The sequence below is a fragment of the Tamandua tetradactyla genome, chromosome 19 (assembly GCF_023851605.1).
Source record: "Tamandua tetradactyla isolate mTamTet1 chromosome 19, mTamTet1.pri, whole genome shotgun sequence".
NCBI classification, from domain to species: Eukaryota; Metazoa; Chordata; class Mammalia; order Pilosa; family Myrmecophagidae; genus Tamandua; species Tamandua tetradactyla.
Window position 1 is genome coordinate 62504332 of NC_135345.1, and position 14109 is coordinate 62518440.

General features: G+C 36.1%; 1 protein-coding gene and 1 pseudogene across 15 annotated transcripts in view; one reads left to right on the forward strand and one right to left on the reverse strand.

The window, feature by feature from the left end:
- Window positions 1-14109, forward strand: part of ADGRL3 (adhesion G protein-coupled receptor L3) — an 841123-nt gene that overhangs the window by 298991 nt on the left and 528023 nt on the right. For 14 of the 15 annotated variants that reach the window (XM_077136976.1, XM_077136982.1, XM_077136975.1 and 11 more), the window contains one exon: window positions 1537-1740. The exons of the other annotated variant lie outside the window; for it this stretch is intronic. In XM_077136976.1, the coding sequence (XP_076993091.1) occupies window positions 1537-1740 (204 nt within the window). The remainder of the gene's footprint in view (window positions 1-1536; window positions 1741-14109) is intronic. 15 annotated transcript variants of the gene reach the window in all.
- Window positions 10817-14109, reverse strand: part of LOC143663737 (putative protein FAM10A4) — a 39766-nt pseudogene continuing 36473 nt past the window's right edge.

Sequence of the window (14109 nt, forward strand, 5' to 3'; positions counted from 1 at the left end):
GGCAAAGAGTAGATGGATATTTTAGAAGTCGAAAGATCAAAAGGGATCCTTGGAGTTAAAAAGGACAATTACTAAGATTTTTATTTTCACAACTTTTCAGTATAAAAGTTTTTCCTTCTTTGATACCTTTTTCATTCATACAAAATCAATATGGAATTTAAATTCCCCATCAACTAGGTATTTTTGTAATTATACATTCTAATGAAGTTAAAAAAAAATATTGTTTCAGGGTGGTCTCTTAGGCTTATTATTAGTTTCTCAAACTTAGTTTTTCATCGCAGGGGATTTCTAGGGAGCTTTCTCAATATGATTTATTTCCTATAATGGCCATATCATTTCATGTGATTTGGGAGGAAACCTGTTTTTCATTTTTTGCAAATATTGTATGCATCAAGAAATTGTAACACCGTTGTATAAACATCTAGTTTTAGAAAGATGATAATAAAATTTGTTTGCATTTTTCATTTCCTTAGTTTCTCTCCTGGCTGCTCAGTGTTACCCATATAACATCAAAATGTTTTAAAATCTGCATATGATAGTATGTTAAAAATAATTGTGCTAGGCAAAATCTTTTTTCCTTGTAAAGACTTTTTCTTCCCTTTCCATTAGTAGATACATATACATTATTGTTCCTATTTGTTACCTAAGTTTCAATTACTCTGGAGACATGTGTATCTTATGTACCAGCCCACCAAAACAAAACCAACAGAAACAAACAAAAAACTGTTCTTAAATCACTGTTTTTCATAATATAAACTGTATGTATGTTTGTTCTTTGAATTATTAAAAGAAGTTATATGTGTACAATTTTATTTTCTCATTGTTGTCTTGGTCTTTCATATTTATTCATTTATGTAATATGTGCCATTGTTTGTAAAATCATTGTGTTTATAAATGGCAAAAAATGTATGTGTGTACTTTTCACCTTAATGTCCATCAGCGATCTTAAAAAATTTATTTCAAAAAATGTCAATTGACCTGAAACCATACAAATAAATGTAAAATAATTCATGTAAGTGTAACTATAAACCAAAGAAACAAAACAAGCAGGTAAAAAAAAAAAAAAAAAAACTCTCCAAAAGTTAATTTCTTCACCCATTAACAGCTCGGGCATTTCTCTGCAAAAATGTAGTTTAGTGACCAAAATTTTAATTTACGTTTATATAGATATTAGTGCCCATACTTTACATCAGAATGCTGAGACTCTATAAATATATCATTCATTTTATTTATTTATTTTTCTGGTAGCTTACTCTAGCAAAAAATATATCTAATTTTTTCATCAGCACTAGAAAGAGATTGTTCAGCTTCATTGACTAGGACAGAGCTACCCAAGCAGAATCTCGCGGGGGATGGGGGTGGGACAAGAGATAGGAACTCAACCCTTGGGTTGACTGGGTTGACTGAATAGGGCTCGGGTGGCTGAAATCCTTGGCCTATAGCCTGTGGCAGCCTTGGGAAGAGCCGATACCGGGCTCCGCTGAGGCTGCCCTTAGCTGAGCAGGGGTCTGATGGTGCGCCCTGCGGTCCCCGCAGGTGGCAAGCACAGTGAGCGACATCCAGCCCTCGCTGCTCCACCACGGCATGCTGAGCGCAGTCCAGGAGGCGCTCTACCACCCAGACATCTCCTTCAGCAGCCAGCTGCAGAGCGTGCCACTGCTCATCGCGGACAAGTGCCCCATGGAGCCACCAGAGGAGTTCGTGGTCCAGGTTCCCCAGGAGCACAGATTGCAGCGCAAGGTGCGGCCGGGGGAAAGAGGGCTGGGGGAGGCCGGGCAGGGGATCCTGGGAGACTCAGTCCCAGGAAGTACCCCAAATGTCTTTGCAAATATTTATCGCGTCCACTCATTCTGGCTGATGTGCCCATTTACTGGCATCCTAGCCAGTTGCTTTAACAATGCCTGCCTACAAATTAGAATTTCATCCTTAGTTTGAAATGTTCAATTTAAAAATTTTATCGTTTAAAATATGTTTGCATTATCATAGGAAATTAAAAATTTCACTTAGCAATAATTTCAACCTATTGTAAAATCGTAATGGTTGTAAAAAATAAGTCAACGTTTCTAATCATCTGCTTGTTTCAAGACAAAAAAAAAATTCTCATCATTGGGACCACGGAGGTTTTAAGGAGGTAATCATTAAACATCTTTGCAAGGAATTGTGTGCAGTCGTTTAAAGCCTAAAACCCTGTGCTGATGTTATGTTACAGAAGCCTCTTTTCCTATGAAAATATTGGGAAGTGTTTATTTATAAATATATTATATTGAGTCTGGTAGCTAGCAAGCACAATGAATGACATCCTGCCCTTAATACTTCGCTGAGGAGCATTATGTAATATTTACTCTTTCCCCAACACTTTATGTTTTATTTATCTTTGCATGACTACACAATATTTAAGAAATGTAATTTTCCTCACCAAACTCCATACAGGCAATCTTATACCTCTAATTTCCCCCAAAGCACTATAGTTATAATTTTCTTTGTGGTCCACAATATGGAAATGGCTGGAAAGCATTTGAACTGGGGAGCCATGAATAGTAACACTTGTCCCAAAATGTAGTCATCCTCTTACCTGATATTTTCTCAAAAGGTACATACATACAGAAAATACTGGCAAAGGAAAAAGAAATGTCACTTTATTAGGTGTGTTTGTCAGCACATCCCATTACAGAATTCTCTGGCATCATAGGTTGGAATGGGTTTGCTTCAGTTCAAGGAAAAGGAGGTATATTGAAATCCTTTTGAGATTTTAGATACATGTGAGAGTTAAAACTAATTCTTCAATTACTGCAGCCACATAGAAGAAGTAAACATGTGTTGGTAACTTTACACTTGAAGTGGCTTTATCCACTAAGTCACATTGTTAAATCAGTGGACTAGAATCTTTGTAATCAGATAAGCAATTCTTAGTTGGTGGTGAGAGTCAGAGGGCAGTAATGGTGGAAACAGGCAGCAAACTGGTCAGGGAGTACATACGCTTCCATAGTGGCATGTAGAATTGACTCCAACATATTTTGAAAATTCAAGGACAATATATGCTAAAGATTCTTAAGAACTTCATGGCCTTCCCTGCTTTCTGTTTTGCCTCACCCTTTCAAATGTAAAATTCTCTGAATTGCATGCAGTTATGTTTTGTCTAGAATTGTGTTTCACCAGTCAAAAATTTTCATAATACTTTGTCTTTTGATTTACATTGTAAAGATAAAGTAAAATTAATATTACTTAATTTATTCTACTGTATCTACGTTGATCAGGATTTCCGGTTATGATGAAGAAGAAAACCAGAAATAATATTTTACATTATGAATAGATGTGGAATGTTTAAATCAGCAGCTAAAACCCACATACCCACACCTGCTGGCAATCTGTCCTGTGAAATACATTCAAAATATAATCATTTAGAATAGTATTTCATATGGAACTTTTACTGAAAAATTGATGGAATTTAAACATTCCCCCATTTTATAGCTTAATAAGATTGTTCTATATGATTAGCTTTTGCTTGCTTCCATGTATGTGGCAGGTTACAGTTTAACGATGATTTTAAATCATGTTTTTCTGTCAACTTAGAAATTGGAAAATTGCATTATGTTCTATTTTAAGAGACAAAGTGAGGGTACAAGGCAAATTTCATAAATTAGAAATGGAGACTGAGCTAAATGTCATGTAATTCAAAAGGAGTTTACAAAATCGTTTTAATCTGTTAGGATGCGATGACACTGTTTGAGAGTTGTCTTTGTGCAAAAGTAATTTTATCAGTAAGACAGTGAGTGACTGAAAGTCATCATAGAGTGCTCATCATTGAAAAAAATTTAAAAATAAGTAAATATTACAAGGACATAATCTTTCCCAATATAAAGGAAGTACATACAGCAAGAGTGATTGGATAGGTATTAAAATTGAAATTGAAGTGAAAAATACTATATTACCTTGAGCTCTTTAAATTGAACAGACATGGAGGAATTTAAACCAGAAAATGTCAGTGAACTCAACTTCCCTCTCCACCAAATTGAAACCAACTTTCTGCTATTGAAATGAGATTATTCAATAAATAGAAAACTCAAGTAAATGTAATACACTGATATCAATGCAATCTTTGATTTAAAATAAAATTGATTTTACTTTAAAGAGTTAGCTTCATTTTGTTCTAAAGACAACTGAACAAGCAAGTGCAAAAACAATCATAAAAAATCATAACAAAAAAACATGATGTGGTTTGAATTTAAACTTTCTTTTCAATTCATATGAAGCCAGATAGTTAATAGCAGTTCTTAAGAGTTAATGAATGTTTGTATTCATAGGAATTGAGACTTCAGAATAGAGTAGCAAACATGAAGAATTTAAAAACAAAATGTTCTCTGAGGACAAGTTTCTCTCAGCCTATTAAGGCAGAAGGAAGTCTGATGGCAGATTGCCCAGTTAATGACTTGATATTAAGACTTTTCTAGAAGTTAAAGGAATGTTAATGTGTTTTTTATCAGCATATTCCTTACTTTAATTGTGATTTTCATTCAGATGCATAAAAAGCTCATTGATATGAGGTACAAATAATCATCCTGCAAACCACACGTATAGTTGCAGTGTCCTCTTGGAATATAGCTCAAGCATCTCATTCTTGAAAAGAAGTTGTAAAAGCTCTTCTCTGCGCTGCATTTTACAGTGTACCCTTTGCAAGAGACAAAATGCTTTTCCTAGAGCTCTCTGCATAGCTTCAATCCTTTTGGAAACCACAGTCAAACCCACCAGACCTTTTTTTGTTTGTTTCATTTCTCCCCATTTTCAGGTTTCTGTTTTTATAGATGGTAATGCCTCGGTGGTCATGACAGGAGGAAAAAAAGATTCATTTATTTTTTTCATTTTTCTAAAAAAAGTCTTTAAAATTATTTAATCTAACATTAAATTCTTGGAGGCTCATCTATTCTTGTGCTCATTTATTTACTCAACAATGTCATATTGAGTACAAATGTACGTAGGACACTGCACTAAGTACTAGGATCACAAAAGTAAGCAATTCACATACTTGGAGCTCCCCATAAGTCTTCAATGTATTGGGAGATACACAAAAGAGAATAGATTGTGGTACATCCTTGTAGAAGATACCTCCCCACTCCACTTGACAAGGCAGAAGTCTTGTTTGTAAAAATGGTAATTAACACCAGTTTATGTGCCTGTGTTTGTTGGGTGGGCCTAAATTCCAGGAGTTTTTTAAGTATACATAATCCTTATAAGATTCTAAGGAATTAAGACTATTGGAACTTGGATATCAGGAAATAATACCAGGGGATATTTCTTTCTGAGGGTCTATTTCTTCTTCTCCTTCTGCATCTTTCCAACAGTTTTCTTTGTTCATCAGCATTGTACGTTGGTTGTATGACTGAATTCTATGCCACAATTCTCAGCAACAGTACCAACTATCAACTGACACTGCCTCTAGTTCAGATTTCCAAGAGAAGAGAGTAGGTTCTCCATTGGGTTAAGTCAATATCCCTGGTCTGAATAATTGTGTCAATGACTATTCCTTGACCCAGGGCCCACACAGTAGCATTTGTGGAGGGAAGAAGTTGTGCTATTATGGAGTATGTAAAGCGGGAACTGCCCAGTCAGAGAAAATGCTCCTGAGCATAAAATGTTACCTCAGCAGTGACCTGTGAGATAAGTACTAATTAGTGAAGCAAAGGTGAAAGAAGAAAGATAATATTACAGGAAGAATAAACAGCAGCAGAGTGGCCTGAGCATGAAAGGGTAAGTTCAGTCAGATGGGAGCATAACATTTCCGAGGTTTGTTTCTAGGGAGCAGTCTAGAAAGGACCTGGAAAGGTGGTCAGTGATCTGATTATGAAGGACATTCCTTATAACATTATAAGGAATTTGGATTTTTCCTGATGTCAGTGAGGAAACTATTATGTACATCTTGGAGGAATTAAGCAGTGTGACCTGCTGTCTGATCTGCAGTGTGAGCCTTCAAGACTCGAGAAAGGGGCATTGTTTTATTGATTCAGATAAGAAATGATGGTGGCTCTGACTCAGGAAGTGAATGAAATTAGTAATGATGAGAACCAATTGGCAGGATTTTAGCAATTCATTGGATATATGAGTATAAGAGAGGGAAAACCCAGGTAGGACAATCAAGTTTCTGCCTTGAGAAACTAAATGAAGAATAATTGTACTTCTCACTGATAGGAAACACAAGAAGGGAATGGAGCATATTGGTAAGGAAAGATGGTTTGTTGACCAAACATTTATAAATGACTGGTGCACCCTCCTTTCTTGAATAGAAACCCCACTTTCTAGCTCCTAATTTCAATAACCCATAAGTTATAGAATTTAGGGACAATCATGGAGAAAATGATTTTAAAATATTCTTTGCTGAGCATAAGTTTCTCTTTAAAAAAATGATATTACTATTCTTCTTTCGGTATCCTATTTTGGCTTATGTGAAGCATAAAGAGCATTTGCTAGGATTTTCATTCAATGCTTTCTTCTACTTCCCAGTAACAGCTAAGAGGGCTGTAATGGAGCCAAGGTTAGATTTTATTTCTGAACTGTTCCGTCTTCCTATGAACAGCTGAAAAAATACTATATATATATTTGCATTTGAAACATATGCTTTTCAGTACTATGTCAAGGAAAAACATTGAACAAACTTAGGAAGTCGATCTGCAGGCCTGGATATGTTTCATATTCATTCAGTTCTTAGTGCATCATTCCATGTCAGAATTTGTAAAGAAGCGCCCATTAACAATTTTCTTTGTATGCTGTATGGTGGGGTCATATTTCATGATTTTTCCATGTGATATCCCATTATTGCAGCACCATTTGTTGAATTTTTTTTTGTTGTATTTTGTTTGTTTATTTGCTTTCTAGGGGGAAGTGCATGGACTGGGAATCAAATCCAGGTCTCCCGGATGACAGGCAGCATTCTACCATTGAACTATCCTTGAACCCCCCTGCTCATTAACAATTTAACATAGGACATGCATATAAAATAATAATGCCATATAATCTATGGGTATCTTTTGATATTGTCTCAAAAAATAAACCTTGATATATGGTTTATTTTTCCCTGTATAAATCAAGCAAGATTTGTAATAACTGATTATTAAAACATAACTATTACTTGACATGTAAATTGATGCTTTATCTCAAGGAATCATGTGATGTCTATTTGGTTAAGAGTGTAGAAAATAAAATCTGCCCTAAGAAAAAAAATATTTTTTTAAAGTCAGAGATCCAAGATCACTTTGCAAAGCTCACATAACTTTACATAAGACAGTGTTATTGATTGATAGGAACAAGGGGAGAGGGACAAAAACTCATTTGTTGGGCTACTCATCAAATGTTTTGTGAATAGAGCCATTATTTTTGCACACCATGAAGTCCCCAACTGATAGGGCAAGTCATGTCCATTGGAATAAATGAAGAACAGGAAGAGGTATATCAAGAAAGCTTTAAATGTATGCGTCAAACACCAACATCCAGTAAGTAAGGCTAGTAGGCAATACTTTTTCTCTTACTTCAAACCAAACCCCGAACAGCCTTTCTCTACATGAAGGTTCTATCAATTTACTGAATAAACCATGCCTTCTTCCTCCCATACTTTTAGCAAATGATCTTATCTTTGCAGGTTGGAATGTCCCATACTACCCAATTTATCTTTAGCTCAAGTGTCCTCACTTGTGGGGCATGTGTCTGATTCATCCAGTTTGAATTAAATGTCACTTTACTTGTAATCCCTCCTTTGCACCTTGAGCCCAACTTTCTAATAGTATTGATAATATTATTATTGTTGGTTTATTTTTATATGCCCATAATCTGAAGGTCCTAAAAGGCAAAAGCAATCACCTTAATCTCTGTTAGAGAAGAGCATAAGAGGGGGATTGCATGTTGAAGCTCAAAAATTCAGAATTGAATTTATTTTTCTCCACTTCCCCCATCCTTGTCCCTATTTTTGCCCAGAACATTCCCTATTTTCCTTGATTATGAAATGGAACAGCCTATAAGCCATGTGTGTCTGTATGTGTGTTTTAAGCCCATTTATTTTTAATTGCTTGGCTTTCGTATTTTCATTTGGTATTACTGGTGACTAGTGGAGAATCTGAGCCTTTATTACTCTTGATATGTTTTTATTAGTTTTATTTATGTTGACAGTGATGAGTTATCCTTCTGGCACAGTTTTGTGTTCTTTTAAATTTTTAGAAATGCTAGCTTAATTTTGTTATTGTATTACAGTATGAAAAGTATATGTGAAGTCTAGAAATTCATGGGGAGGCAGGGAGATGAAAGAACCTATAATAGAATCACAGAGATTAATGTTGCCACAGCAACGAAAAACCCTCTGTTTTACAAGCTCAGCTTTTTGGATATAACTCTTACTGCAGGAGACTAATATAATGTGGCCTTCAAAGTGCTGTGTTAGCTTTCTTATTTTATATGACACTATAATATTATTTCAGATAAAAGCCCCGGTTCCCATTTATTTGTATCTTTTAGTGAGGTTTGCTGGTTTAGACAAGACTTCAGGTCTAATTGATATGCAAAATACATTCCTTGCACATCACTCTTTAGAATTCTTATGTGCATCAAGGGTCATATTATACTTTTATGTGGGAAGAAGGATTATAGTTATCTAGGGAAATAGGTAAGATTTGAGATTTTTTTTTTTAAAAAAAAGCTTTGCTGCCTTAAACTTGATGTCCTTTCCTTTAGGATACTCTTTCTTTACCAAATGGCACACATACTAGAATCATGTGTCTAGTTGAAAATAATTGTATTAGTGAATTTGGGCTTTAAGTGTTTCCAGAAAATCACATAAGCTTCTAAGTGTCATACTTCTACTGATGTAAATACAATTTCTTTTCCATCTCCATCTTGAAAGCATGCAAATAGCTTTTCAAAATGCTTACAGAAACCATAGATCCTCTTGTTCCAAAATATGTGAATAATTGAAAATAAATACTGCAGTTTGACATTTAGGACAAAGACAAAAAGTTTTGTTTCTTCAGTTTAATTAGAAATGTGTTTTAAGTGTTTCATCCTTCATTAACTGAGATTCTGCCATGTTCTGAGAATTGTATAGCTGTTTTAAAGGAGTAAATGTTACACTACCAGTGACAGATACTATTCCAAATGAGTTAGTGAATGATTAGGGTGTTCCTTCCTCTGCTTTTGTTTCCCCTCAACTCAGCAATGTGTGGCTAACTGAGATATGAGGTGCATCCGAGATATAGAGAGTGGGAACTATCATTATATTTATGGAAGTATTTAACCCAAAGATAAGGTGAAAGAAGGGCAAATCAGGTGTTACTGTGCATAGAACATGATACTTTTCAGAGTCTGTCTTTTGTCCATGTTTTTAGATTTTTTTTCATGCTTTAAGATTTTGTATTAGGGCTGTGCATCTCAGATATAATAAAGCAGAAATTTGGCCATGCACTCTAATTTTTCTCTCCCACTTTCATATGTATATGCAGTTAATTAAATTAATTTTTCCTACTCTTACTTTTTAAGAAGTGATTCATTTTTTCTTGCTTAATCAATATATTTTAATTCTTCTTCACCATGTTTCTTTTACTGCCTCAAAAAGGATGATGATATGGAATTTTAGTTAAAGCATTGCTTTTTTTTTTTCCCCACAGGAACTAATACACCCCTTTAATTTGTTTTAAATATTTTTAAGGTTCAAAAATATTGTAATTCCTAATAGGAAAATATTATCTGAATGAATACCTTAATGGCAAACCAATGGAAAATGTATCAGCCACATTTAAGATAAAGGGGTATCTTCAAAACACCCCAGCTTTCTTGATGAGATGGTCAGAAGTGTACTGGTTTGCATTATTGTGGCATCCATTAAGTGATCTAGGTTACTTTTCCTTCAGCAAAGGCTTTATTTGTCAAATAGCATTATACTTGACGTCCCAGTTTGGGTGACGTTTTACTGATGAGATGCATAACCTTTGGGTTACTCTGATTTTTTTTAACATTTTTATTATTAAATATAACATATATACAAACAAAAGAAAGAAAAAGCAATGCTTTTCAAAGTTCACTTCAACAAGTATTTACAGAACTGATTTCAGTTTGTTATGGGTTACCCTTACACTATTTCAGATTTTCCCTTCTAGCTGCTCCAAAACACTGGTGGCTAGAAGAAATTTTTTTTGTTTGTTTTTTGTGAAAATTAACATATATACCAAAAAAACCCCAATAAATTTCAAGGTACACCACAACAATTAGTTGTAGAACAGATTTCAGAGTTTGGTATGGGTCATAAGTCCACAATTTCATGTTTTTACTTCTAGCTGCTCTAAGATCCTGGAGACTAAAACAAATAACAATATATTGATTCAGCAATCACACTCATTTGTTAAACCCTACCTTCTCTGTATAACTCCACCATCACCTTTGACCTTTCTCCCATTCTTTAGAGGTATTTGGGCTATGCCCATTTTAACTTTTTCGTGTTGGAAGGGACTGTGACGTAGTTATTTGTTGTTGATTTTTTTTTTGTATAAACTTTTTTTATTGTATAGTATAAAATATATACGAAGCAAAGAAATAAAAAAAAACAATGGTTTTCAAAGCACTCTTCAACAAGTAGCTACAGGACAGATCCCAGGGTTTATCATGGGCTACCTACCATACGATCCTCTCAGATTTTTCCTTCCAGGTGCTCCAGAGTTTAGGAAGCTAGAAGGAATAATTTTTTTTTTTTTTTATCACTACGATCGACTTTTTTTCTTTCTTTTTTTTGTGAAAAATAGTGTATATACAAAAAAGCAATAAATTTCAAAGCGCATGGGTTGTACTGATATGTTTACATATTTGCTGAATTCTGGCCCACATCCTGGAAAGCCACCATAACTTTTGGACTCCTACCTGGCTGCAAGAACCTCTGGATCACTAAGAATTTCATTGAGCCCAGGCACTCCTGCCATTCCAGGCATGCCTCCTCCATTCCAGGCAGCCCCCCAGGAAAGACACTTGGAAAAGAGCCATACTGAGCTCCTGATTGTCATCTGGCTTCTTCCTCACTCTCGTATTCTTCCCAAGCCTTAACTCGGTATTCTCCCTTTGCTCTCTCACTCCTCACATTTCCGTTCATACTTTCTCGGATGTTCTGCAATATCCCGGGTCCTCGGTTAAATGTCTTTCAGCATTGCACTAGCATCTTCATCATAATCCAGTTACGAGCAAGGGCAAGATCATGGGCTGCCTCTTCTCAGGGGCCCAGAAGTGTGTGCATTTTCCCTTGCCACTTGAAAGGTTGAGCCAAGTCAGGCTTTATTTCAAAGGCTCTGCCCCAGTCTCGGACAGCAGCATTTGGCTTCTGTCATTTGATGAAGACACTGGCCCTCTTGGCATACAGGATGGCCAAGCGAGGATTCAGCTTCATGGCATCTGTCAGCCACTTTCTTATCATTTGCCTGATCCATCACTGCCTCAGTTACCTCTACAGCTTCATCTCCCATTTCTTGAGGCATGTTGGTGTCTGATTCAATAACACCTTCATCGTCAATTTCTAGATCACTTTCCTCATTTGATGGTTCTTTTGTCTTTATGTTTTCCTCTGTCTTCTATTTGTTTTTTCTTCCTTGATGTTTCCTTCTACTTTAGCTTTATGAGTAGCAGGTGATATTTTACCACCCATGCTCTCCACTCACTCCTCAAGAAGCACAGTTCCTCCATGTGTAGAACGCTCAGATCCTGCTTACACATTTTCACTGAGTCCCATAGCTTGCCTTGCTGGAATCCATGGTTCGGAGGCAGCCTGAAGCCAGGAGCGGAGAAAGCTGCGGTCTGATTCCAGGCCGAAGCGCGAGTACAGTGTGGCCGCGTAGGAGGGAATGCATTGCTTTAGGGGTCAGAAAGATTTGAGTTCATTCTCAGCTTTACTTTGTGTTAGCCATCTTAAATTAGGCACGGGAATTACTTTTAAAAGTCTTTATCTCATCTATAGAATGTGAAAATATATGTTGTAAGGTGGGCCACAGTGGCTCAGCAGGCAAAATTCTCACCTGCTGTGCCGGAGACACGGTTTGATTCCCGTGCCTGCCCATGCAAAAAAAAAAAACAAACATATATATATATATATATATAGTGATGATTAAGCATATATATATATATATATATATATTATATATATATATATATATATATATATGAGAAAGCATGCTAGTACCTGAAACCCAGAAGGTTCTCTATCACTATTTGCCTTCTTTTTTACTCTGTTTTGTAGTAATCATACAGAAAAGTATAATTGAAATCCATTAAGAATTTTCAATGAATTTATTTAGTTAATATTTCTGTTTAAATTAAGGAAGAGGATTAATATTCTAAAATATTATCTTTATATCATAGGCACATTCATGGATTCATCACTGGATGTCAACATTGATCATAACTGTTTAGGAGAGAAACTAACTCAACCTAATTTAATATACTTACTTTTGTGCCTATAATGTACCTAGTATGCTTTATGAAGCAGTTTAATAGTCTGTTGCTGCGGAAAGAGAGACTAGGTAAACTCGGTACATATTTGACTTCATGATTAGGTGGAATTTGGAATAATGTGTTATAATATTTTAAAGGAAAAGGAAATGATGCTCATGGTGTGGGGTGAAGAGGTGAAGGATAGAGGCGAAGAGAGGTTGGATAAAGCTGTTTTTTTAGATAAGGTGTTATTTTAGTACAGTCTTGAAAAGTCCCTAGGATCTTTTGCAAGTATAGACGGAAGATGGTGGAGGAAGATATTCCAGCGAAGGAATAATGTGAACAGAGTTACAGTTGGAGGAAATTATGACATTTTCATGGAGGAGTAAACAGTCAAATTTAATCAACATGAAGGTTCTAAGGAAGGAAGTAGTGAAGCAGTAAGTTTGAAAGGTAGATAGGTTGTGGCCTCTTCCAGGGGTTCTTAAATGTCAGGGTGAAGCTGTCTGCATACTTTTGTCTGTGGTGGGGATTCTTTGGAAGCTCTTGATCAAAGTTGCAGTTTAAAACCTGCCAGGATTATGTGGGATAAATTAAGGAAGAAGAGGTACTTGAAAGTGGTGAGATTAGGTAAACTTTTCCTTAGGGTAGAAAATGATGAGTGTTGGAGAGATAGAAACAGGATTCGAAAAAAGGAGGGGTGATGTGAAAGATGCACAGTTTGAATTTGCAGTGTTTGGCTACTAATTGAGTGTAGGAAGTGAAGTTGAGGGAAAGAATCAAAGATGCCTAGGTGAGAGAATTAGGAAATCAAGAGGAAGCCTTGTTTTTTGTTTTTTGTTTTTCAGAAAAAAATGGTGTATTTGGTCTTAGAAATATTGAGTTAGAAGTGCAAATGCAGGGCAAGCTCAGAAAGTATGAGTCTAGAGAAAAGTTATCACTAGTAATGTAAGGTAAGACTTTTGGGCAAAGAGATGATAGCCATGAAAGTGGATGAGATTGCCAAAGCAGAGAAGAGAATGGAGGGAGATCTCTGTAGACACCCTTACATTTAGGGACGGAGAAATATATAGCCATTGAAAGTGATCAAATCATGGCTTGGTACATTGGTAAAATAAAGGGAATCCCCCAGTTTTTCTTATGCTTTTGAGAGTTTTTTCCTAATGCTGATCAACAGAAAGATCACATGTATTGTTTCCAATGTTATGTGTAAGTTCTTCCGGTGATGAGGCACAAACGTAGCTAGTGAGGTGAGAATGCTTGAAATGGCAGCTTTACTAGATCAAAGAGCCTGTGGAGAGGAGGAGAGAAAGAGAATGGTGGAAGAGTCCAGGGTTTAGCTAACCTAGGCTCCCTGAGTGTCAGTGGAGGAGGTGGGGAGGAACACATATGGGTCCCGGGCTCTTCCCTTTATTGTGACCCAAAGGAGAGTTAGTAGGGCTTCTACACAGATACTGGAGATGGACTTTTAAATTATACTGCATGAAAAGTAGCTCTGATCATCCAAGCTGTGTGAAGAAGACACATGCCTTGCTGGCAAATTATGTAGCACGAAACAGCAAAAAGGCAAGGGCCATTCAGAGACGCTAAGAGCAGCTCTTTTCATCCAAACCAAATGGAGGTACATGCCTTGCTAGCTACCATTATGCCCGGGGTGGGGCAAGTTGGGGTGATTAC